The sequence below is a fragment of the Podarcis erhardii genome (genome assembly GCF_964252035.2).
Source record: "Podarcis erhardii genome assembly, chromosome: 6".
NCBI lineage: Eukaryota > Metazoa > Chordata > Lepidosauria > Squamata > Lacertidae > Podarcis > Podarcis erhardii.
This window is the reverse complement of record NC_138510.1, coordinates 55,633,364-55,660,919: the sequence shown is the minus strand read 5'-3', so window position 1 is coordinate 55,660,919 and position 27,556 is coordinate 55,633,364. Positions and strand designations below refer to the sequence as shown.

General features: G+C 40.9%; 1 protein-coding gene across 1 annotated transcript in view; it reads left to right on the top strand.

Moving 5' to 3' along the window:
• BEND5 (BEN domain containing 5) overlaps positions 1-27,556 on the top strand; it is a 721,515-nt gene that overhangs the window by 629,672 nt on the left and 64,287 nt on the right. Inside the window, exon 10 of the mRNA XM_081868270.1 lies at positions 26,849-27,001. Within this exon, the coding sequence (XP_081724396.1) occupies positions 26,849-27,001 (153 nt within the window). The remainder of the gene's footprint in view (positions 1-26,848; positions 27,002-27,556) is intronic.

Here is a 27,556-nt window from a genome sequence, read left to right as displayed (position 1 = left end):
ACGTATCACATGATCACCTTGTGCTGGGTGTCAGTCAGACTTCCAGCTTCAATCATTGAATCAAACAGGCTTAAGTTAAAAATGCACACACTAAAATACCCAAATGGCAGATCAATGGATCTTTCTTATTTCCCCACCCCTGAATATCTTATCCAGAATGCCAGTGAAAGAAGAAATGTTGGCACTTTCTAACTGCTTTCCCTCCTCTTGACCTTTTAGTTAGGAAGCGGCTGGAGTGGAATGAAATGCTGAGGCACATTTTCTTTAATTATTTTCTATTTTGTAAACAAACAAACAAACAAACAAACAAACAAACTGTCATTATCTGAGAACACTTCCTGGTCGCAGTGGTGTGCAAAACTGCATGTTTGGTTCTGCAGTTCCTTATCACATGTAGCTCTGCCCCCTCTTTTTGCTAATCACGCACATAATCCCAGAAACATACATCATAAGCAACGTGGTATCTTGCATTTCTTTTCTATCAGGTTACCAATAGTAATGGTGTGAGAAGAAGTGAAGCGTTATGTAAAATCCTGCATTGCAGATCTTGAGGCTGATGCAAAGAACTCAATAAAGTCTTCTACTTTAATCATGGAGATAAAAATCACAAAAGTGGTTTCCAAGATGCAGAGCCTTAAAGACAAAATAGAAGGGGAAGAGATAAGATGATGGAGGAGGGGCAGGACAGAAGCACTTTGTTCCACAAAGTTAACAAAGAAAACAGAGCTGGGGGTGGGAATCTTTCTTTTCCACTGGAGTTTCCTTTTAGACTTTGTATTCATGGAAGGAAGGCTCAAACTTGGTTGCACATGAATCTTTTCCTACACTTTAAAAGACCCAAATGCCATAGCTTTATGAATGAATCAATGACATTTACAAGGACTTGGGTAGCTACTAATAAAATCAGCAGGGTGCTACAGTAGCTGCTTCTAAAGTGTGCACAGGAGCACAACATTTATCACACTGTGCTTACCCTGACAACTGATCCCATATGACTGTCAGCATTGGTGTCTAGTGTGGGCTGATCAGGGCAGAGTGTGATCAGAGCTAGTCTACATCAGAGGCGGAGCTGAGGGATCGTTAACCAGGGACGGAGAATCTAAGCAATGGGACTCGATAAAAAAAGCATCAAGATTTGGGATAAGAGTGGAGAAGGTGATTCTGAGCACAGAACAGAAAGCATGAAGCTCGTGCAGGGCAATTCGTCCACTATCTTATGCCGCACTACATCAGAGCACTACAAGCACTGACGTGTAGCGTTTTGTGAGAAGGATTACACTGCGTCGCAGAGGGCCTTCGCACAGCATAGGAGATGCAGACAGACCACCAGTGTGGAATGTGTGTGGATTGCAAATAGTTTGCCACTGGGTTGCAATCTGAACATGTACCAGTGTGTATGGTGGATCATGTGATTGCAGGGGGTGAGGCGGTCATGGGGGTAATGATATTGAAGATGGGAACAGAGAAACAGCCATAGGCAAAGAAACAAGAGGCTAGTTAGCTCTAGGACATGGCTCAACCCAAACTTAAGCTCTAGAGTCTCAAGGCCGCTGAGGCAAGAAGAGGATGTAGAACGAAACTGGATGCAATGTCTTCTCTAGCAGCGGATAAGCTCCCTCAAACTTGATTTGAGCTGGCAGTTACAAAGAAAAATGGAGAATGCTCAGAAAAATGCCCCACTTCCCAAGTTCTAAGTGTGCCCATAATTGTTCTCCCTTCTCATGAGTCCCAATGCCTCTTGTCTGGGGTCACTCCTACTCCCTCTCCAGCTGCCCATCTCTCTCTTTCAAATATTGTGGGAAGTGGAATCTGAAGTAGAACGGAGGGGTAGGAATAGGCTCAGGGTGCATGAGACACAAAATGGACAAAAGTTCAGAAATCCCCATAATCTGTTGATTGGTGACGATGGTGAGGTGTATGAACCTATTTGATTTAGTGATTTGATTCATACCCTGCACCTTCCTCCAAAATAACCTAGGACAGCAAACATACACAATTAAAAGTTTCTTTAAAAAACAAAAACAAATTGAAACAGTTTAAAACAGCTTTCTCAAAAACATTTTAGAACTCCTAAAAGCAATCACCTACTCTCAAACTAATAATTTCAGGGTTGGCAGGGACAGAACTTTCAGCCATCAAATGCCTGGGTAAACAGGAATGTTTTTTAAAGTTAATAGTGAGGGAGACAGATGCACTTCACTGGTTGCAGGCCTCTGGTGAAAATAAATATAAATATAAATGTTTGTTTGTTTGTTTGTTTGTTTGCTTATTTGTAAATGTTTATTTATTTTTAAAAAAGAAGTCCACATCATTTTTTGACCAGAATCAATCTCTTCCAAACCTTGTTCCCATAAATTTGTAAGCTTTGCCTTCAATGGGGCTTGTTCTGTGAAAATTGTATAATACTTACACAAAAGCTTAATTTTAAAGACAAGCATTCTCCAATTTAAGTATATGTTAGATTGCAGTGAGACTTAGCAGGCTTTATGTTATAAGGCAGCAATTTCAGTTTCTTGCATTAACTTCTTGCGTCTGCACATGCAGCTTGTTTTCTTTTTAAAAACATCTGAACCAACTTCAGAATTGGATGAATTGCAATTGCAGAATTGGATGAATTGCAAAATAAAAAAATTAGGTTGGTTGAAAGCATTTATTGAGGCATATTTAAATCTGATGAGGAAAGTACCTTCATTCCTTCCATGCTGTTAAATATCTACTGTGTATTTGTATATTTCAAACTGAGAGCTTTTAAAAATCATATCTAATATTACTGGCTGGTGATTTAAATTAATATTCTCATGCTTCACACTGCAGTGCGCTCTCTCTCTCTCTCTCTCTCTCTCTCTCTCTCTCTCACACACACACACACACACACACACACACACCTTTATTCTGTAGATATCTTCGGAGAGGATAGCAAACACAATAGCACAATGGAATGCTCAAAAGATTTCTTGTGGACTATGTGAACACAGTCTTAGCTGCAGATAAGCATACCATTGCTCCATTTATTGTCGAATGATTAAAGAGACTGTAAACAATGAGAAGGCTGGAACTTCCAAAATATTGAGGGGGAAATGCTATATATATTCATGTTCTTTTAAAAACAAACAAACCCAGAAAGCTTCTAGACAACAGGAAGGGTCTGGAGAGGCATGCAGGAACTATTGTGTTCTCCAGCTTGGAGGACAAACTACCACACTGCATACATACATCAACCCATCTGACCAACAATCATCAGCTTTCTAGGTTTTTTTTAAAGTAGCTGTGCTCTGCTTAATCTGGAAAAAAACTACTCTCCTGTAACACACAAAAGCGGCTGCCTTCTGAGCAAACACAGAACGGCAGTTTTCCAAAAGCTAGTTGCTATGGCTGCCAGATTAGAATGAATCTATGTGTGTGGGAGGGATGCACAAGTTCCCCATACCTTGCCGCAGTGGAAGATTCACAAAGCATCCACCCCTGCTGTCGCCCTTTCTCTGTCCCAAGGTCAAAAACCTACCTGGAAGCAAGTGGTCCCCAGATCCCAGTAGAGCATATTTTACCACCAGGAACTGGAACTTTCTAGAAGCACTGTTGTTTGCGCATGACACCTCTAGAGTGCAATGGGGATTAATTCTGCTGGTCTTCAGTGTGGAATGAACTGGAATATCCTGGAAGAGGGCATGGCTGGCTTGTTCCCTGAACAAGGGCACTCCGCACTACAGCATTTTGTTGCAGTCCCTGTTGCAATATATTGCTATGAGTGTGTGGGTGCCAGGCTCCCCTAAATTCCTGGACGCAGTAAGTGTTTGGATTTAATCAAACCTCTTGAACCCCTGGATTTAGCAAGGGTTAAAAAACAAGATTCCTCATGAGGTAATCGCCTGAGATGAGCCATTGAGAGAGAACAAAGGGAAAGGTGATGAACCATTAACAAAGCTAAAGAGAAGAGACTCTGGGCCAGATGGTAAATGGACGGGGCCTTCCTACAGCTCTCAGATAGTTAGTTAGAAGAAGGACTTCTGGGTTGGCGCCTCCGGCAATGGCGGAGTTCCTCCGATCGGGAGGAATTTGCTCCATGGAAATCAGGGTCTGACCGCCACGGCGAAGGTGGAGACCCACTAAAATCACAGGCGGGAGAAGCTTGTGAACGTGGGATTCGGCTGGCACCCTTTGCGTCTCCCCTGCTCGCGGGGAAACCCAGTTTTGGGGATCCAGAGCGACGTGGGGTGAGTGGCACGGTGCTTCGAATTGACTGCTTTTTTCATGGAGGGAAGCCGCATTGCTGTTGCCGGAGAGCGCTGACTTTTTCCTGTGGACAATTTGACTCTAAACAACTACCCGTGAGTAGAACGGAAAATTGGATTTACAAACGTCTTAATTTGGTACCGAAACGGGAAGGTTTCAAACAGGAAGTCCGCCTTCCCCTTTTGTAAATAGATTGAAGCAAAGAAGCTGCAAGCTAAGGTCTTGGAAAGCCTTATGTAAAGGATTAAACTTCCATTGATTATGTCAGGAAAGCTTTATATAATGTTTGGATTCGATATAAGGATTTGTTGGAAAATAAAACACCCAGATGGTTGTCACCAATGGAAGCTAGAGCGGTAAAAAAACTTAACATGGATTCTAATTGGCCAAAATACAGTGAAATTATAGAATATGATGGTGAAAAAGTTAAATTACAGAGCTTTGAGAAATTAAAATCCAAAGTTCGAGACTGGTTACATTACTATCAGATAAATGAGACTTTTAAGCAGGACAAGAAACTAGGATTTCAGAAAGAGAGGTCAAAATTGGAAACAGAATTGTTAGAGACCAATACTAAGAACTTGTCTAAAATGTATAACTTGTTGCTGAAATGGAATACACAGGATGAAACAGTTAAATCAGCTATGATTAAATGGGCACAAGATTTAGGTCATGAAATTATGTTTGCTGACTGGGAACAGTTATGGACCACAGGCCTTAAATTTACGGCATGTAGTGCCTTGAAAGAAAACATAATGAAAATGATCTATAGATGGTACATGACTCCAGTCAAGCTTGCAAAGATATATCATTTGCCCAGTAATAAATGCTGGAAATGTAACGAATGCGAAGGAACTTTTTATCATCTTTGGTGGACCTGCCCAAAGGTTAAAGCCTACTGGGAAATGATCTATAATGAAATTAAGAAAGTCCTTAAGTGGACATTTGTAAAGAAACCGGAGGCTTTTCTCTTGGGCATGGTCGGCCAATTGGTACCAAAGAAAGATAAGACCTTTTTTATGTACGCAACTACAGCAGCAAGAACTCTCCTGGCAAAGTATTGGAAGATGCAAGAATTACCTACTCTGGAAGAATGGCAGACGAAGGTGACTGAATTCATGGGACTGGCAGAGATGACCGGCAGAATCCGTGATCAGAGGAGGGAGACAGTGGAAGAGGACTGGAAAAAATTTAAATTATATCTTAAGAACTGTTGCAAAATCTCGGACTGATAAAATGTTAAGGGTTAAGAAACAGAGAACTATAGCTGTAAATATTCAAGTTAAGAAAATTTGGAGGGAAATCAAATTTTGAAAAGGAATGAAGGATTGCTAAAATTTTTTGAAACAGGGGTGCAGTGAAGGGGAGGCATGGGGAAGTCATGTATTGTTTGTTTATTTGTGTGTTTTTTTGTTTTATGAAAATTAATAAAAAAAATTTTTTAAAAAATAAACTTCCATTGATTAAAATCATTAAACCCCCCTTGGAAGCAGGAGAAGAGGGGGAAAATTTTGGGTCGTGTAAGCCTGTAGGAGAGAGTGATAAAAATTAAATTACCACTGCTCTGAACCTGGAAACGGGCTGCCAGTAGATTGACGTTTTGGGAGAGTTCATTGACTGTGAATAAAATGTATGTTGACAGTTAGTTAAATAAGAGAAATATATTGTTTCCATTGCCCTCTTCTGCGTTTAAAAAGGAGGAAAAGTAACTGAAAATTGAAACTAACTTTACTTTTGGAACTGTGCTTGAAAGGATTGATACAAGTGGAGACTGTTTCCCTCTAGAGGGAGCTTTTGAAACTGTTACAAGAGTGGAGCTGGGGAATCTCCAGCTGCAGGATAAGAACTGTGAGAATCAAGGATTGACCTTGGACCATTTAAGAATGTCAACAGGAGAAGCCTTAGTGACTGCATTATGCAAGATAAGCTATTCGTTGGAACAGCTTCACAAGAAGACGGATGTTATGGCTACTAAAATTGATAACTTGGGACAAAAAGTGATTAATTTGGGACAAAAAGTGAGCACCAATACAGAAATTATTCAGGATTTGCTACAGGAATCTACTTTAGCAGAACAAAATGTGGAGAAGGAGAAGGAGAAAGTTGTTGTTGTCAAACCTAAAGTAATACCAGTGGGAGCCTCAGCCTTACAGAGGCAAATTGAGGACTATAAGTTGAGGCCTTTTATGATTGAATCTAGAAAAAGTCAGATTTTGAGGATCGGAGCCTAGCCTGGACTGGAGAAGGAAAGCTGGAAAGATCCCTCCATGCAGGGATTAACTGACTTTTGGGACATGGACTTGGGTCAGGAGGAGACTGGAGTTCTGGGGGCCTTTGGATTTGGAGGAATCTTGAAACATGTCCTGAAATACTTCATGGATTTTAGCTTTAACTATGGAAATTTGGCTGACCTGTCAAGAAGGAACAAAAGTATTGTTAGGTCGGAGTTTCCCCGAGATCTGCTCTATAGCATCAAAGAATATGAAGAAGACCTGCAGAAGGGACTTGGAAAAGAGTTAAGAGCCTCGGACATAAGATCTCCAGGTTGATGGACTGTATGGAGTTGACGGAAGTGACTGGCAGAGTCCGAGACCGGGGAGAGGAGATGGTGGAAGAAGATTGGAAAATTTAAAGTCTATATATAGAAATATTGTAAAATTAATGAGTGATAGAAAAATGTTGGAATGAAATTTTATGGCCTTAGTAGGAATGTTATAAGGAGTTAAGCTTAAATAAGTATACTAGTTTTAATGGAAATAAGATTAAAAATATGTTAAGACATTTATATGATAGAAAATAGAGAAAGATGGAAAGGAATTGCTGAAACAATTAATGGAAGTGGAATACAAAGAGGGAGGTGAGAGGAGGTCGATGAAACAAGGGAATGAAAGATAGAGTATGGAAAAGGTATGATGTATGCTTTTAAATTGTTTTTGTTTTGTTTTGTTTATTGTGTTTAGTTTAATGTGTTAAGGTTGTGTTTTGTATTGTTTATTGTATTGTTTTCTCTTTTTTTCTTTTCTTTCTCTTCTTTCTTTTTTGTAAGCTTTAAAAGTAATAAATATTATTTAAAAAACAACAACAGATAGTTAGTTAGAAGACACAGCCAGAGTCTGAATTAGAGCCTTTAGGGTTGGCTGTGATGTTACTTAGAGGAAGAAAAGTTTGCAGACTGGTAAAGGTAGCAAGCTTGAGAGAGAGTCAGAGCATGATGGTTGCCTTTGAATCCAAGGCTGCAGCTATGAGAAAAACAAACCCTTTTGGAGTGTTGATGCGGTGAACCCCTTCATCATAGGCTCAGGTTGTACATATGTGTGAATAAACCATATATCCTAAAGACACTACAGTCTCCACTGTGCCTCATGTCCAAAAGGAAAAGCAAACCCCTGGGTAGGTGCATGCAACCCCTGGAATCTCACACTGCTTGGAGATTGGGGTGGTATGCAACAATATTATTCCTAATATCCTTTATTTATCAAGTAGAAAATTCATGCAAGCCAGCATAGGAGTTGGTTGTCGTTTTTCGTTTTTTTACTGCAATATCTCCATTGGGCTGATGCGTACCATCATTTTTGTTGCAGTGAACATGACATTTATCATGGTTGTATTGGGGTCCATTCAGGAGAAATGATTACCACATGAAAACAACAGAGCAAGCCAACTCATTGAGAAGCTCATTGTGTCCTAGGGGGCCCTTCCAAATAATGATCAGCATAGTATCTTCATAAACTTTATTCTACTCCTGTTTTAAGGGTGATTTTGTTTCATTTCTGTTCAAGCATCAGCTCTTACGTAAAGTAATATTAAACACTGGACAACTGGCAAAGCACAAAGTCATTTTGCAAGGAGATCAACAACACTGCCAGGCTTGAGGGGATTCTGGGTGTGTATTCATTCCTATACCCCATCACCTGGTCCAGAAGGAGCTGAATAGATGGGGCTAAGGAAGAAGGTTTTCTAAGGCCAGATTCATTGGTAGCTTAAGATTCTGGCAGGGTCTGGCTTGCATGCCAAACTGCACTGCTTTGTTTTATTAAAAGATTTACCTTTTGCAGTGGATACTTTTGCCATGGGTGTGATGCTCTCTCTTGCTTTCTGAACATGGCACACATGTTTGTTGGCCAAGGACACTTTTTTGAGCATCAGGATTGTACTTCATTATGGTAGGTTTTGATTGGTGATCTTTATGTTCCCCCATCTCTAAGGTTCTGAGAGGCATTCAGAAACAGTGCTGTCTTTTCACAGATGAGAAGCCAATATTTCTTTTACAGGATTTCCAGAAGTTCCTGCAGAAGAAAGGGATAAGACACAAGATTGCTGCTTCCGCAGAAGCATGAAACAGGGGTGTCTGTGTTAGGGTGAACAAAGAATTGCAAAAGGGAATGCAGGTGCAATTACTTAGTTCACATCTGCCAAATGAATACTGGGCGGAGTCGCTATTGTCGTATACTTATACGTGGTTGAGAAAGGTTTCAAAAGAGTTGGGAAGTTCTCCTTTTGAGAAACTGTTCCATAGAAAACCTTCTGTTGCCCATTTCAAGGTTTTTGGGTCTCATGTGAGGACAGAAGCTCCAGGTGGTGTAAAGAATGCCAGAGGCATTTTTGTGGGATATGAAAAGGGTCTCTACAGAGTAATTTTGTCTGAATCTGGTCAGGTGATTCTCACAAAATTTCTAGAGAGTGCTCCTGAACAGGAGAGAGTGATTGTTCACACGTTTCCCACAGGGGATGATTCAGATGATGATGATGATTTTATTGATTACAGTGGTACTGACGATGACAGTAGTAGCTCAAAGAGCTCAGTTGACACAGTCATTGAGAGGAAATCTCACATAATGGCTAGACCCTCAGGGGAGGAGGACGAACCACTGATTACCCTTAGTACTGGTTCTCCAGAGAGTTCAGAGGCTGAACCAGAAAGCAGAGAAGATCAGCACCTCATACGCAGGTCTGAGAGAGCAACAAAGGGTGTACCACCCAAGAGGTATTCAAAAGAGTTTGCCAACCTAGCTATTGCATGTGTTGCTGTTGTAAACAACCGAGGACAGGTTGAAGCTGTGTCTAAGTCAGAGACAAAGGCACAACAGAGAGTTGCTAACCAAGGTAATGCAGATGCACTCATTCCTTGGAAGTCACACAACCAGAGAGGTACATTGGTGAAACCAATGGCAGGAAGTTCCAAGGGTGGAACTGAAACAACAGGGGAATGTTATATGTATAACAACTGTTTATTTTCTTCTCTGGATCACGCTTTGCTCGCAGCACGCATTGATTCTTTTGGGGGAGGATGTTACCAAAAAGGAGCAATGCAGCAGCGAGCAGCAGCTTTGTCAGCTGCAGGTGGCTGGAAAGCCAGACAGGATGTTGATGTTTGTGACTGTTGCCATGGGAAGAAAGGGGCAGTCCATTCACCGTTCTGAGCACCGGATGTTAGCTCAGTGTGTCATCTGACCTGTACTGGAAGTACAATGGGTGGAGTTATATTCTCTCTGCTGTGGATGTAAGAGTGTGCAGACATGTCTATCTGTATGGCTGCAAAAGACAGAAATAAAAGCATGTAGATACATTTCTGTCTGTATCTTTCCCCTCCCTGGGGATAGCAAGGAGGAGACGAAGGAGTGGTGTGTTCTTCTCACATCTGGGAAGGATCGCCGATTACAGACCTCGCCTGTTTTCCTGCCGGGAGTCACAGGGGGAGGTGAACAAGGAATTCAGCCGGTGCCTGGAGAGTGGCACATTCCTCTGACCGAGGCAGGATTCCAACAGGCACTGGCTAGGGAAGCAACATACTTGTGGGGGAAATGTTCACAGCAGTTGCTAGACCAGAAACTGTCACATTCAATCAAACACCACCACAAGTTAGCATTGCACAATGCAGAACACTCTTTGGAATAATATGGTCATTTTTCTGAAAGTACCAATAGCAGAGTCTGTTATCAGTTACCTAAATCACTGGAAACATCAGTCTCAGTTGACAGTGTAGCTACCAATTTATATTTTTGTACAGGGGACTTAATAGCAATTAGATGGTGCACTTTTCGTTTCAGTCTTGGCTGATCCCAAATTAGTAAACTAATAATGCAACCCTATGCATGCAGGACACGGGTGGCACTGTGGTGTAAACCACTGAGCCTTGGGCTTGCTGACTGGAACGTCGCGGTTTGAATCCCTGCGACGGGGTGAGCTCCCATTGCTTGGTCCCAGCTCCTGCCAAAATAGCAGTTCGAAAGCACGTTAAAGTGCAAGTAGATAAATAGGTACCGCTCCAGTGGGAAGGTAAAATGGCGTTTCCGTGCGCTGCTCTGGTTTGCCAGAAGCGGCTTAAGTCATGCTGGCCACATGACCTGGAAAAACTGTCTGTGGACAAACGTCAGCTTCCTCAGCCAGCAAAGTGAGATGAGCGCCGCAACCCAGAGTCATTTGTGACTGGACTTAACTGTCAGGGGTCCTTTACCTTTACCTTTATGCATGTCTACCTGGAAATAAAAGCTCTTTCTCTCCCCCCCACCCCGTGCAATTCCCCTTGGGAGTGACAGAATATCATCATCCCATCACTCTCAGGGGGTCCAGTTCTATGTGCACTGAAAGTGTGTGGCAGCAAGAAAACTGTAACGTGCTCCTTTTCCTCTATGGCCATCTGCGGCATCAGCCATTTTGCTGCCTTACTTTTAGAAAAACACACACACATATACTTGGAGAAAGACATGAGGAGGCACTTCAATTAGCTGCATCTTTTAAAAGTCAAAGCATGTGGTAACATTGTTCTTGTTTTCCAGCTGAAGGCGTAGTTCTGGGAAGCGTGCCACTGTCTGTCTATAGGCCTTGTTTGTTTTATGAAGGTTACAGGCACCTGGAAGGGTTGGTAGAACTGTCTCCTTAATAACATACACAAATAAAAACAAGGTTCAGATGGTGTAATAAACCCAGCAGCCGACTGACAGCAGAGCTTTCTTGGCAGCTTGGGATAGGAAGAAGTTTCAGAAAGGATATAAGAAAAGATGCCAGGAAGGTGTGGAGTTGTCAGGGCGATAATTGGACTGGCGTGGTTACTTCCATCCCGGGTTAAAAGGTTGGAAAACCCACAATTTTACTCAGCAGCTGCAAACTTGCCTCAGAATTGTTATTCAGTGGTCAAAACACAGGCTGGTTTAAGACCTGGGTTAAAGCTATCTCACGTTGGCTCATGATCCAAACAGCCTGGAAATTAGAAGCTGAGGCTCATGCCTTTACAGAAACACACTCTAATCAGTAATGATATTGTGCAAGGTCACAAATTGTGCTTGCTGACAATTTATCCTCCATGCATCCACAATTTCCCTTGGCCTTTCAGATCCAAATCCAGGTCAGGAGGAAGTGCCTGGGACCAGCAGAAATGCGCCATGTTGTTCTGGACCTGTAATGTCTTACAATGTCTCTGAGCCTTATTGTGTTGCTAGAGAAATCTTCCTGTTGTGGATGGGCACAGTGGCAGTATGTGCAGAATTAGAGCCCCCTGTGGTTGAGGGACCCTCAAGTAATTATTTGCATTGTTAACTGAGTCGAAACATTGGAAACAGGACTGCAAACAATTGCCATTGTTGCCATCCTAGTGTTTCACTTTCAGCTTTTTCAAGTTGCTGTACTTGTGGCAGTTTTCATCCTATTGTTGCCCGCCAGCCCAACCTCTGAGTGCTACAAGGTTCCAGGAGCTCCAGGCACTTACCCTGGGGTTCATGATTCTGTTGGAATGAGGCACATTGGAGACTGTGATGTCTTTAGGATATATGGTTTATTTACACATATATACATCCTGAGCCTACTTTTTCCACTTGAAGATATTTTGGACCATGAGGCCCCAACTATCAGGCCTCATCTAATAGGTTCACAGCATTAACACTTCAAGAGATGTTAATTCCAGCAGAAATTGGGCATGGTTCTGTCTCTTAGCTGCCCGGTCTGTATCTTTTCTTCCCCTGAAGACATGCCGCAAGGCAGCAGAGGTTTAGGACCAGAGTTTTCCTTCTCCTAGGTGGGCTACCGTCCCAGGTGGATAAGCCCCACCTGCCCCTCACTTCCTTCTACAGCAAAGCTTTCAGAACTTCATGTTGGTGACACATTTTTTAGACATGCATCATTTCACGACATACTAATTCAGTGTTACTAGCAAACTGGAGGTTAAACTTACCCCTTATAAGAGATACGGACACATGTCATGCAACACACCTACACGCTGCAGCCAACACATTTCTATGTTGCAACCCACAGTTTGGAAAGCTCTACTCTACAGCATCTGCAGAAACCAACTTCTTGACCATTTGCCCCACTATTGGTCTTGTCTGCTCAATCCTCTGGAGCTTGTCTTCACGTGCCGGGTAAGGCCCTAACTCACTGGATACCTTCACCTAGTTTAGCCAGCCAATGAAAGCCATCTCCTATGGTGTGGCCACTGTTGCATGCTAACAGCTTCTAGGAGCCACAGGTGAGAGCTGAGTGCAGGGTGGGGACCAAAGATGGACAGCATGAGGTGTCCCCCACTAGAGGTACTACCCCTCCCCTAACACCCCTGGTGGAAGGTTATGCAAGTGATTTCTAGCTAGGAAGAGGCTTAGACTGGTCGGTGTTGGAGTTCAACAACATCTGAAGGGCCACAGTTTCCCCATCCCTGCTCCTGAGCCTGGTCTGATGGGTGCAGATCAGGTCATTTGATGTAGGAAATCCACATAAACTGGATTCTGCAGATCATTGTAAGGATGCCTGCAAAATCCAGTCTGTGTGCGTCCCTATATTAAATGACCTGATCTTCATCTCTCAGACTCATGTGGATTGGAACTTAGCTATAAAATACCAGATTCTGCACTTTGCTGCCATGCAGTTCTTGGTAGTTTAAATGCATAAAAATATTCATTGAAATAATATTTTGAGGGAAAATATGCATTTAAATACTTGCTTTGAGAGGAAATGAACATTTACATATTTAAATATGTATTTAAATGCATAGTTTGAAAGGGGTTTTTTATTTAAAAAATGCAGATTAATGCAGATATGGAACAGAACTATGAGTGAAAACCATGCAGAAGTGATATGGATAGAAATAGACAGATTTCCCATCCCTATCTGAGAGTTTTCAGCATCATGAAATGTCTGTTGAAACAGGTTAGCAACTGTTAAGTAGCCTGTGAATCATCTGGGCACTTCTTATGCTTGCCAGTTTGAACCCTATGTGTAGTTAGTGAAAGGCGAACCTCTTTGCTGTACTTCCATTTGTGAGAATTGAGAGATCTAGTAGTTTGTGTTCTGCACTTGAGAGAGAAGTGAGGGGGTGGGTAGATAGCCCAAATTACCTCAATTTAAATGCAAATTTTGACTTTTCACGTCTGACTAGAATGTCTATTTGTTTTTGTTTTTTAAAGACTCAAACCTGAAGCAATGAAAAAAAATCAAATCTCTTTCTTGCTGATATTGATATATTTTCCACACAGTAATCTTTGCTTTCCTTGTGTTTCCCCCTCTCCACTTAAAAATTAATTTTCTTGAGAGAAAAAGGTCATTAGGAGAAGGTACTCCATTCTAAGCAAAACAGAGAAAAGATGCTGTCTGCTTAATATGTTTCATCATTTCTTAGTTGAAGATTTCCTATTTGGGGATTTTAAACCCCAGTCACTAACTTACAAAGGGACATTTGAGGGATGGCATAATGGTAAGTTAAGGGTTTCAAATTGTTCTTAGAATTTTAGATCAGTCACCTATAACCAAAGGGAATAATATTTACATCAGAGCCCCTGAGATTTTTAATGACATTTCTTCCCCTCCTAAACACCCCTGTTAAACACGTCCTGTTAAAAATCTCCCAAACTCAAACTGAATCAAAATAGGAACAGCTCCATTGTGGAACTAGTTGTTACAAGAACCATGAAGCTATCCTTATGTCACATTTCTGCCTCGTGATATAGTATACCAAGCCATGTGACGTCACCCTTCTCTGTGTCCCTTCCACACATTGAGCCATTATTTATATGAAGTGGGAGCACAAAACCCACAGATCATGTCACATATGAATTATATTACAGAGGTCACATGAAGAGAGTAGAATATAGAGCAGTGGGAAAGTGCTGTTTTCCTTTATAACATTACGTTACACCATGGTATACCAAAGCTGTGATCCAGCAAGCCCCTTTGTGTGTACATACACACACTAACAACAGCCCTTGTCAGTCATTCTTCCTCCTGCCCCTATAATAACCAACATGTGAGGGGGGAAGCCGGGACAGTCCTGTTCATCTTGTTGCCTCTCTGTCACCAGCTTCAGCACATTCTGTAATGATTTTGCCATGACTTCCATTTTGTATATTTCTTGTGAAGCATCCTGAATTTTTTCCAGCTTATCTGAGTTTTACAGCTTTGACCACAGCCTTTTGAAATGATATATATATAATATGTGCTTGTGCAGGGTAAACTAGCCATAATTTGTCATACGGTCTGCAATAAAAACTTTTACTTATTTTTTTATTGACACAGAAAATACTTACAGTTGCCTCATGAGATTCATCTAAGGACACCTCCACCACTGAAAAACAAATACTCAACCTGAATTTTGTAGATAACTTGTTTTCATTGAGAGAGAGAGAGAGAGAGAGAGAGGGAATCTCAAAAGTTTTTTTTTCAAGGTTGATAATAAAAATAATGAATGCTGGGCTTTTGAAACTGGTGTCTGGAGACATAGACAGTTGTGGGATTTGAAGGGCTGAAGAGCTGAAAATCTCTCGGCAGGTAGTTTCTGTGAAATGACTAGCCAAGCCGCCTTCTGCCATACAACTGCGTTGGCACAGGTAAAGTATCTCTTTGGAAGTAATGATGACAGAATCAGACTCAAAATATCAGTAAAACCTCTTGCCTCACTTCTGATAAGTGCAAAGGTAAAGGAAAGCAATCTGAGGGATGGGTTTTTATATATCATCATGAAGCTCTTGGCATTTTCAAAACTTGGAAATTTAAGTTGCAGGGGCCGCTGCCTGCAAGTGTATGATGACATGCTCCAGGGATCATTGGGTAGATGAAAATTACAATTAAAACACACACACAAAAAAAACTTTTTTAAAAAAGCATTATAGTGTCTTCTTTTTGTTTTTTAAAGAAACTGACATAAAATGAAGCTGTATCTCCAGCTGACATTAGGGCTCCAGGGCTGGTAGGGCCAGGGCTGCAGAGGCTTTTGTGGTGATGAGGCATGGGGCAGGGTACAACAACAGATCTCCTCTCGAAGACTGGGGCTCTTGTCTGAGAGGGCGATCCAATGGGATGCCTCCAGATTCCTTAAAATTGAATGGTAAGTATCCAATAGATTATGTTCAAAGTAGTGCTGTGTTCAGCACTCTTCTCCCACATTGTGGACCCCTATGCCATGGCAGATGGTCTTTGGGTTAGCTTGGCCCACTCAAAATGGCAACCTTCTAAGACTGCACTTCATTTTAGAAACAAACGAACAATGCTCCTAGCTCTGGCATTGCTGTTGCTTACTAAGAGGCTGAGGGGAGAGACTTTAGTGAGGATGGGGCTGCATAAGTGCATTGGCAGGAGGGCCAGGTTGGCTGCACTGGTGCCCCCACAGAGCTTGACCACACTACAGCCTCGTCTCACCTACTCCTGGTAAGTGACAGGGATGCTGGTGTTGGGAGGCTATTGCTGCTGACTGCTCTTAAGAAGAAGCATGGGAAGGTATAATTCTAAAAAAAGAAATACACAACCATATTTAGCTCTGAGCTTCTGTTCTGCAGCAAAGTCCTTGGGAGAAAAAGAAGAAATACTTTCAAATGAGCACTGGTGTTAACTCCATGAATTAAATCCTCCATAAAGTAAAGTGGGAGTGATGATTCCATTCTTTTCTTGTACAATATCTGAGTAAAGGAAGCCCTTCAATTCCTTCTTAGTTCAGGGTTATAGCAGAAAATTAATAAAATCTATATTGAAGTGACAGCTGGTTTGCAGCACTACCTTTTCCCTACATTGCTTTCCTCTCCAGTGACTTGTGTTTGGGGCTAAATACACATTTATCCCTTTTTGTTTTATAGCTTTTATTGATTTTTTTTTAAAAGAAATCTCTGTGCTTAAGAATCATAATTGCATTGGGATATCAACTGTGGTCCTAGCAGCCCAGGCTGTTCGTATCATTTTTCCTTGGGCTGTTTAATTAATGGTCTTCCAAAGTCATCAAGATTATGAAATGAAAATGCAGAATGAACACACTTTCCTCCAATACTTCATGGAATGCACAAGGAAAGGTTGGGAAAGTATGAAGGATGATTACTGAGTTTTGTAAAATCTCAAAATTCAACATTTTTGTTGTTGTTTCTAGATTGCTGCCTTCGATAATTAATTCTTGATCCCCATCCTCCTTTGGTTGAGGATAGTTATAAGAACAGACATGCTCAAAGAGACTTTGGCTTGGAAAAAAACTGGCTTATAATAATGAAATGAAATATACCTTTAATTATCTAGGAAATCTGGAACATCTATGCAACCAATGTTTACTTCATCTTGATAATACCTGTAAGGTACTGTTATTATCGCTAAACATTGCATAGTGTTTTCTATTATCATTTGTTGGTTGATTTTAAATTCAAAGCTTCACAGTTTGATTTGCTTCCACATATTTTTGGCTTTTAGTTACAGAAAGCTCCAGGCAGTGTGATTTTGGCAACTAATGTTTCTTCAAGTGCTGGAGAACTCTAAAACTTTTTTTTTTTTTTTTGAGCATAATTATCAGCAAAATTGTGTCTGTCAGTGAAATGTGGTCTAACAATCTTTAAGCTGTGAGAATACACACCTGCCACTCAGCGCAAGAGGCAGGAAGGGGTGGGGTGTCAAATGGCTGAAGGGGAATATGCAGGACACATCATAGTGGTTTCATTTCCTGTTTCTTAGATTCGGTTAAAGGGACAATTTGCAACTGGCAATTGAGGTTACATTTCATGAGCCAATTAGGACATGGTATTTTGATTTAGGGTGCTTTGAGGAGGGGTTTTTATTACAGGATCGCTGCTGCTTATGCATGCAAATCCTTCACAGCATCCACGCAATGCCATCAGCACCAAAATGCTAGCCACATTCCCCTCTGCATTTAATCCATCCTTTCTGTTTTGTTTTTTTATAAATTTTTTTATTGATTTTCAATTTTAAAAACAAAACATCAACAAACAAAAACATACAAACAAGTGTAATTTCATATCCTCATTTTCATAAACCTTCTTTCCCCGACTTCCCCATACCTCACCCTCTCTGCATCGTTATTTTACAGTTTTTCAGCAACCCCTTAGTCCAATTCTATTTATAATTTATTCTTTCTCTATTTCATCTTAATTCATCAAGTAATTTCCGCTGCAATTCTGCATCTTCCTTTCCCTTGGCATTTTAGCATTCATCAATTTTACAACAGTTCTTAAGATAAACTTTAAATTTCTTCCAATCTTCCTCCACCGTCTCTTTCTCTTGGTCACGGATTCTGCCGGTCATTTCTGCCAATCCCATAAAGTCAATCACTTTCGCCTGCCATTCTTCCAGTGTAGGCAATTCTTGCGTCTTCCAGTACTTTGCTAAAAGTATCCTTGCTGCTGTGGTAGCATACAAAAAAAAGTCTTATCCTTTCTTGACACCAATTGGCCAACCATGCCCAAGAGAAATGCCTCTGGTTTCTTATGAAAAGTACATTTAAGTACCTTCTTAATTTCATTATAAATCATTTCCCAAAAGGCTTTAATCTTTGGGCAGGTCCACCACAGGTGAAAAAAGGTACCTTCAATTTCATTACATTTCCAACATTTATTATTGGGCAAATGGTAAATCTTCGCAAGCTTAACTGGGGTCATGTACCACCTATAAATCATTTTCATAATATTTTCTCTTAAGGCATTACATGCCGTAAATTTAATACCGGTGGTCCATAACTGTTCCCAGTCAGCAAACATAATGTCATGACCAATATCCTGTGCCCATTTAATCATTGCTGATTTGACTGTCTCATCTATTGTTTTCCACTTCAGCAACAAATTGTACATTCTTGATAAATTCTTAGTATTGGGTTCTAACAATTCTGTTTCTAGTTTCAATTTCTCCACCTGGAAGCCAATTTTCCTGTCTTGTTTAAAAGTCTCCATTATTTAATAATAATGGAGCCAATCTCGTACCTTGGACTTTATTTTCTCAAAACTCTGTAGTTTAAACTTGCCACTTTCTTGCTCTAAGATTTCAGAATATTTTGGCCATTTAGATTCCATATTGAGTTTCTTCACCTCTTTAGTCTCCATTGGTGATAGCCACCTAGGAGTTTTACTTTCCAACAAGTCCTTATATCGAATCCAAACATTGTATAATGCTTTCCTAACAACATGGTTTTTAAAGCCTTTATGGACTTTAACCTTGTCATACCATATATAAGCATGCCAACCAAACCTATTGTCAAAACCTTCCAAATCCAAGGTGTCTGTGTTCTCAAGAAGTAGCCAATCCTTCAACCAGCAAAAAGCTGCTGATTCATAATACAGTCTTAAGTCCGGCAGGGCAAACCCCCCCTCTGTCTTTTGTATCAGTTAATATCTTAAATTTTATTCTGGGCTTTTTGCCCTGCCAGACAAATCTAGATATATCTTTCTGCCACTTCTTGAAACAGTCTAGTTTGTCCACTATTTGTAATGTCTGAAACAAAAATAACATTCTTGGCAAAACATTCATTTTAATCACAGCAATTCGGCCTAACAAGGAAAGCTTCAAGTTTGACCATATTTCTAGATCTTTCTTTACCTCTGTCCAACATTTGTCATAATTATCTTTAAATAAATTCACATTTTTGGATGTCATATTAATCCCCAAATATTTCACTTTCTTCGCCACCATTAACCCAGTTTCACTTTGAAACTTCTCCCTTTCAACATTTGTTAGATTTTTTTCCAAGACTTTAGTTTTTTGTTTATTCAGCTTGAATCCTCCAACCTGGCCAAAGAATTGAATTAGTTCTAAAACTCTTTTCGTACTAGTGTCTGGCTCTTGTAAAGTCAATACTAAGTCATCTGCAAATGCCTTCAATTTATATTGTTTAGCTCCGACCCGAATTCCTTTTACCAGCTGGTCCCCCCTAATCATATTTAACAACACCTCCAGGACTGATATAAAAAGTAGTGGGGATATTGGGCACCCCTGTCATGTCCCTTTTTCTATAGGAAGTTCATCAGTAACCACATTGTTTACAATTAGCTTTGCCTTTTGTTCAGAATATATTGCACCTATACCATTTTCAAACCTTTGGCCTACCCCCATCCCATGGAGATTCTTCTTCATGAAGTTCCAAGAAATATTGTCAAAAGCTTTCTCTGCGTCCACAAATATCAAAACTGCCTTTGTATTAATATTTACTGTCAACATTTCCATAATGTCAATTATGTTCCTAACATTATCTGATAAGTGTCTTCCCGGGAGAAAGCCTGCCTGATCCTTGTGAATCTCCTCCACCAGCACCCTCTTCAGTCTTTTTGCTAAAATGTCAGCAAATATTTTATAATCCACATTAAGTAATGATATATGGCGGTAGTTCTTAATCTGTTTTTTTCAGTTTCAGACTTTGGTATAAGTGTGATAAAAGCTTTTTTCCACGATTCAGGAGCCTTTTTCCCCTCTAATATTTCATTACAAACCTCCTTCAGCGGCTGTATTAACCATTCCTTCAAAGCTTTGTAGTATCTGGAGGTTAGTCCATCTGGTCCTGGAGATTTACCTAATTGCATATTTTGAATGGCACCCTCTATTTCTTGGTCTGTTATTTTCTCATTTAAAACTAACATACTTTGTTGCAAAGTTTTTTGTAATCCATATTTCGTAAGAAAATCTTCTATATCTCCTTCGTTTTCCGGCCCTTGTGCATATAGCCTTCTGAAATAACTCTGGAAGCAATTACTAATCTCATTTGGTTTGGTAACATTCTTTCCTTCAACCACCAAACTTGTGACTGTGTTCAACTTTTGTCTCTTCTTCAATTGCCATGCTAGAAGTTTCCCACATTTATCTGCTGATTCGAATGTCCTTTGTCTCATTTGCTTGATCTTCCATTCTATCTCTTGATTCATCAGTTCCATATACTGCATCTGGTAAAACTTAATTTCTCTCAAAATCTCATGAGACTTTGGTTTAGACCTCAGTTTCTTTTCTCCTTCTTTTATTCTTTCCAAAATCTTATCTTTCTTCTCATTTTGTTTTTTCCTCTTTAAAGAATTCTGTTGTATTAGGAAACCTCGCATCACGGCCTTGCTTGCGTCCCAAATCACTCTTTTTTCAACGTCTGTCCTCAGATTTATCTCAAAATAGTCCTTCAAGGTTTTTTGGGCCTTTTTGTAAATCTCATCATCTCTAAATAGGGTGTCATTCATTCTCCATCTAAAGGAACCGGCTGTTGTCAATTTCATTTCCATCTTTACAGCGTTATGGTCGGAGCATGTCTTTGGGCAGATTTCCACTTTTTTTATCTTTGGAGCCATTCCACTAGTAATCCAAATTTGGTCAATTCTTGTCCATGTCATTTGTGCCTCAGAGAAAAACGTCCCCTCTCTCTCAAGAGGGTTTCTGGTTCTCCAAATATCAATCAAGTCCATATTCTCTGTCATTTCAAAAAAAGTCTTGGGTAGTCTCCCATCCTTAGAGACCACCTGTCTTTGTGCTTTGTCCATATTTGTAGAAACCATGCCATTCATATCTCCTAATAAAATTACATTGTAATCCAAATAATCCATTAATGTCTCATGCAGTTTCTTGAAAAATTCTGCCTTCCCTTCATTAGGTGCATAAATGCCAACTGTCAAAAATTTTTCTCCTTGGATTTGTATCTCAATTGCCAAAAATCTTCCTTGTTCATCTTTAAAAATCAATTTAGGGGCCAATTTCTCCTTTGCATAGATCACCACTCCTCTTTTCTTGACTTTATCCGATGAAATAAATTCCTGTCCCAATCTTTTATTTATAAGTAGTTTTCTGTGTACCCTTGTTATATGGGTTTCTTGTAAACAAATCAAGTCCAATTGTTCTCTTTTCAAAATGTGGAAAACTTCACGCCTTTTTCTGGGAAGGTTCAGTCCATTACAATTCCACCTCAAAAATTGCAGAGACATTATTAATTAGTTACCTCCAGCTGCTCCCTGCAGCTGTCCTTCTTCCGTTGGTGATTTAAGTCCGAATGTCAGGTTTCCAAGGTCTGTTTCAGAGGTCAGTTCTACCACTCCTTTCTGAAGGTCCTCTTCGTTTCTATCCAGAAATTGTTCTTTATCTTGTACTGTTCTTATCTTAACTTTCTTTCCTTTATAACTAAAGGACAAACCTTGTGGAAATTCCCACCTGAAAGGAATACTGTTCTGCTTCAGCAGGTAAACCAAATTCTTGTAGTGAGTTCTAGCCTCCAGAATGTATTTCAGGATGTCCTTGTAAATTTGCACAAAAACGTCTTCAATCTCAAGAGTTCTTTGATAATGTAGATTTAATATTTTATCTCTTTCCTCCTTTGATCTCAAAGTTATCAGACAATCCCTCGGAATCTTTCTATTTTGCCTTCTCCCCAGTCTGAAGGCCGCTGTTATCTTAAATTCTTCTTCCTCTGTGTTTACCTGCCAAAATTCTGAAAGTTCTTTTGTGAGAAAGTCCACTAAGTTGTCCCCTTCACTTTCAGGGACCAATCTAAGTCTCAGATTCCTCTCCTTCCTCTTCATCTCCCACAAAGACAAGGCGGCCTCATGCTCATCCAGCTTCTTGCAAACTGGTGCTAATTTTTCCTGTGTAGTATCTGCAGTAGATTTAGCTTCTTCAGCAATTTTTCGGATTGTAGCATTTTCTTCAACTAATTTATTTATAGTTTCTGTGTTGGATGTAATACTTTTAGTGTTCAGATCTAATTTTGTTGTGAGTTCTGTCAGCTGTTTGGTATTTTCCGTACTCTGCTTTGTCAAATTTTCTAAAGATTCATTTATCTTGAGTAAAGCTTGTGTCACTGAATCCATGAATATATCTATCCCTTTTTCCTGTCCAGCTGCGCCTGTTGACAGTATGCCTGATGTAGAGCCCCTTTTCTTTTGTGCGGCTTTAACTTTGGATCTTGTTGCTATCTCTTCTGCTGTGCCGCTCATGTCCCAAGGTCGTTCCCACAGGAACAGCTTTTGAATGGAAAAATCCAGTGACTTGTTTTTTACAGTCTATGTTGCAACTGTTGCTTCTCAAACCCTCTAGAGGGAGCAGTTCAGTGTATCCAGTAAGCAAAGAAAACAAAGAAGCCAAAAGCCCCCAAAGAGGGAAAGTTTTTTAACCACAATCTTCCGATCTTCTAGTTGCAACAGATTATCAATTTGCTCTTTCAATACAATCCCAAAGTCCCAAAGTCCCAAAATTGTATCAAATAAAGTCACAATTTGTCTTTTCTGACAGTCCCTGTCAAAATGTTTCACCCAGGCAGCCTGTTCCCAGAGTCAGAGACAGCGGAAAATTTTTCCCTTTGTTTCCTTTCATGCAGGTTAAATCAAATTCCCTTTTCTCCCCCCCTCGCTCCTGCTTGCTGGGGGGGGGGGGAGTTCAGATTCAATGTCAGGGTTAAGCGGTTCAAAAAAGTTCAAATTTGCTTTTCCTTCAATTGCAGCTTTAAATTCCGTTGCTTTAAGTATCATGCAGTCGGGGGGGAGGCAGACTTCCTTTATTTACCGTCCCCCGTTTTCAGCCAAATTTCAAGTAATTTTTGTAGTCCCAATATGTTTCCCAATCCTACTTACGGGTATTCAAATTTCAGTCCAAATTTCAGGAAGGAATCGGTGCTCTCCGCTTATGGCGACGCGGCTTCACTCCACGGGCTGGGTAGCGACTCTCAGCACCGCATGTACCCCCGATGCTCCTCCGGAGCCTTTAAAAAGGCTCTTTTGCAGTAAAGGGGGGCGCAAATGGTGCCCACCGAGTCTCCTTGTTCACAGGCTTCCGCGCCTGTGATTTTAGGGGTCCCCGCTTCGCCGTAGCGGTCAGACCCGAACTCGTGAAGCAGTCCTCCTCCGGAGCTCGAAGAGAGGACCACCATTAAGCACTGGCGCCAACCGGAAGTTTTCTAATCCATCCTTTCTGCGCAAAATCTAAAGAGTAAAGAACACCTTAAGAAACCTTTGCTGATAACCTGTTTACAATTATCTGAATCAGCCTTTTCAGATATTAGGCTCTGCCTGGAAGCCCCTTTGAGTCAACATACCCTTGACTTTGGGCCAGGTACTCAGTTTCATTTGGTTGGAGATTGGCATTAATATTCTGTATATATCAACAGCCCAATGTCGAGGCACATTCACAAAGATACTGTGTTGTATCCAGAGGTGTCTGTAATGGTTCTAGGGGTTGCTGGTGCGTAAATCGGCGCCACGCTTGGCTGAGTTACCTGGGTGAACCCTTTCTGTTCGGACAACCACTCACCCGTGGCTGTCTCAATCGCTGGCAGAATCCGTCAGTGGGCGTTTCTTGAACTTCTTCCAGCAAAGAAGCTCTTTGACGCCTAGTCTCCGCCTACTCTCCCTGCATGGAAGCCTTCTGCGCAGGGAGGGTGTGGGCAGCGGAGGACCCGTGCTCTCCCCGCTGGTCTCCGGCGAGGAGTCATGGAGCCACCTCGCCGATTCCCCCCTCTGCCCCCCTTCACCACTAGTGTTACGCTGATTTCCTTCCCCAGAAGATGGGCTGCTTCTCTCCCTCCCGGTACACTCTCCAGAATCCCTCTAGAGCCCTCCCTCTCCCTCTGGCTCCGATGGCAGTTCCCTGACAGTGTCCTTCATTTCTGAAAGGCTGTCTGATCCAGTGGAGGGATCAGTGAATGTAAGGTGAAGGGAGGGGATACTAACAAATTTCCCTTTACCATGCAACTTCCTCTGCCATCCCCACACATATCCTTCTCAATTCTGCAGAGTCCTCCAAACAACTGGATCAAATTGGGGTACACAGAGTACAGTGGTACCTCGGGTTAAATACTTAATTCATTCTGGAGGTCCGTTCTTAACCTGAAACTGTTCTTAACCTGAAGCACCACTTTAGCTAATGGGGCCTCGTGTTGCTGCCGTGCCGCCGGAGCACGATTTCTGTTCTCATCCTGAAGCAAAGTTCTTAACCTGAGGTAATATTTCTGAGTTAGCTGAGTCTGTAACCTGAAGCGTATGTAACCTGAAGCGTATGTAACCCGAGGTACCACTGTACTGCCGAGGGAAAGGCACCTTCCAGCTGTCACCCGATCAGAGCCAGTGTGGTGTAGTGGTTAAGAGCAATAGACTTGTAATCTGGGGAACTGGGTTCGCGTCTCCGCTCCTCCACATGCAGCTGCTGGGTGACCTTGGGCCAGTCACACTTCTCTGAAGTCTCTTAGCCCTGCTCACCTCACAGAGTGTTTGTTGTGGGGGAGGAAGGGAAAGGAGAATGTTAGCCGCTTTGAGACTCCTTCGGGTAGTGATAAAGCGGGATATCAAATCCAAACTCTCTTCTTCAGAGACATTTCCATGAACAGAAGGGCATTTGTGGACCTTGGAACAGGGTTACCAATCCTTTGTGATAATTAGACCTGGCAAATCACCATGCTTTCTATAAATCACTGCCATATTTTCTTCTCTGCTATCTTCATCCTTCGCCATAAAGACTTAATTCTTCATTACTGTGGCATGATTGAATATGGCATTTGCCAGGTTTTGAGCTTGTTGGGTCCTTCTCCAACCATGAAAGTCTATAAACCAGAGAGTAATTCTTGCGCCCTCCATTTTGAGTAACATTGCTGTAGCCTTTATTTCCTTTTGTATCATAGATGCCTTCTATTCCAGAAAAATTTACACAAGAAACAATTGCATTATGAAGTGAGATTGTTGTTTTCTTTGAAAAAATAGAGTACGTACCTTAATTCAACTGTGGTACCATGCTCCAAAACAGCTTTCCATAGTCATATTCCGTAACACAATGAATACCAGCAAAATGAAGTGGAAAGCTGAAGTATAGCAGTAGAATAACTCTGCAAGTGCTGGCCATTATAAGGCCAGGAAGCCTTCTTTGTAGTTCCAAACAAAGAGAATCTTTCTGCTATGAATATTTGTGTTACATTAACAATGAATCCATTGCTGGGCAAATGAATGGGAAGGATGTTTCATTTTTTTATCATCATCAAATGTGACTCATAAAAAAAGAACATGTATAATACTAAAATGCCATTCTCCTAACTGGTAGAGCTGCCCGGCAACTGGACCTCTAAGAGGTAATTACGAGTGCAAAGTTGGCCATGTTACTGAGAGGGGTTGGGCTACTGTGTAATGAGAAGAATAGTGAAGGGTTATTTGATTGTTGGTTGATTTTCACTCTTGTAATTGAGTTCTGACTACAGCTTACAAAGCATTGAAAATATACTCTAAGACAGCCTTCCCCAACCTAGTACCATACAGATGTTCTTGGACTACAGTTCCCATTGGTCAACATGGCCAATTGTCAAGGGTGATGGGGGTTGTAATTTTTGTTCAGTATGCAATTGGACACCTCTTGAGATACTGTGAGCAAATTTTGCACGATGGTTCCCGAGATTCATCTAACAACACCATTTGGATTCAAGGTAGTGGACTGAAGCTTTCAAAACTGCATTGATTTTAACCAAATATTTCATGATGGTTCCAGGATCAAGGTGCAGGTTTTCACCTGTGTTTCGACACAATTAGATGCCATTTTGACTCAAGATGGAAGGCTCACCCTTTAATACTGCATTGATTTTAACCATCAGTTTAATCTTCTTTCCCATGTTTTTGTTTTATACTCTTAATGTGTTTTATTCATTTATTTATAAGGTACATATCCTGCTTCTTAATTACAAGGATTTCCAAGGCCTTCAGAATCTTCACTGTAGCTTATAAAATTTGACAGTGCAATCCTATACGTGTCTACTTAGAAATAAGTCCCATTGAGTTTAATGAGGCTTACTCCCAGGTGAGCAGGTATAAGATTACAGCCTAAAATATTTTTCTCACTCTCTTTACATGTCCATCTACCAGATTTCACTTTTTCAAGTGCTCAGAATGTCTTTTGTATAAGGGAATGTCACCATGAGGTGAAAAATTCCTACAAGCATTCACTACACAAGGAAACAGTTTTAGGTACAAATGTACAGAAGCTTTATAATGATTTATCACCCGTAGTGACTTCTTCCTGAAAAAATGATTGTATGAAATAACCTGTAGACTGTTTGTAATTGTTTGGCATGGATAATCAGTGAACTCCACCATTCTCTTTTTCTTACAGAGATGTAAACTGAATACTTCTTTTTCTCTTCGGTTCAGATCTTTAGGTCTGGGTAAAACCAGCAATTTCCATATGGATGAGTGGAAAATTTCCATTCAAGAGTGGGCCGAGATGTGTGAGCATCTCAAAGAGAAACATCTGCACAGGAATGTCAGCTTTAGGGCTGTGTGTGCCACTTTGGAAAAGACCTGAAGCAGCCCTAATTGGTACACTGTCTTCATTCTGGCACAACACTTCCTACTGCTATATGTTTTGATTTTCAGGGATGACATTGTTGCTTTTATAGCTGAGTTCCCTTTTGAAATATGTTTTCAATTTATCTTTTGTGTGCATGTATATATTTTCTATACAGAAAGTTACCCTGGAATTCTATATCGACATCCATGCTCACTCCACGATGATGAATGGCTTTATGTATGGGAACATTTTTGAAGACGAGGAAAGATTTCAGAGACAGGCTATTTTCCCCAAGCTACTCTGCCAGAATGCTGAAGACTTCTCCTTTGTAAGCAACTCTCTCTCTCTCTCTCTCTCTCTTTTCTACTGTATTTCCTTCCCCCTTCCCTTCCCTTCATATATATATATTTTTTGTATTATTAAATAGGTGTCTATTCATACAACTCATTCATACAACTCATTCAGCCTTTGGCAGTGCCAGAGTCTTCAGGCAGCCCGTGCTCCATTCAAGCCATGATGGCTGAGATATGTGTGTGTTGCTGCTACTTGGTAGATTCACTTTTGTTGTGGCAGCATTCTCACAACCAGTAGAGCCTGGGTCACATTTGCAACTGACTGCATACTGGGTTTATGAGACGGGCGAGGAACATATGCCTTCAGACAGGGCCGGATTTAGATTTGATGAGGCCCTAAGCTACTGAAGGTAATGGGGCCCTTTATATGCCCAGCTGTCCTTTGTCAACAACAAATTGCCGCTGGTTTTTTTGGTTTTTTTTTTTTTTTGCTATATGGTAATTTACGGACCTAATAGGTATCTAAAGCCATTTGCAGATAACAAAATATGTATTTTATCAAAGTAATTTGTTTTTTATCTTATATTTTG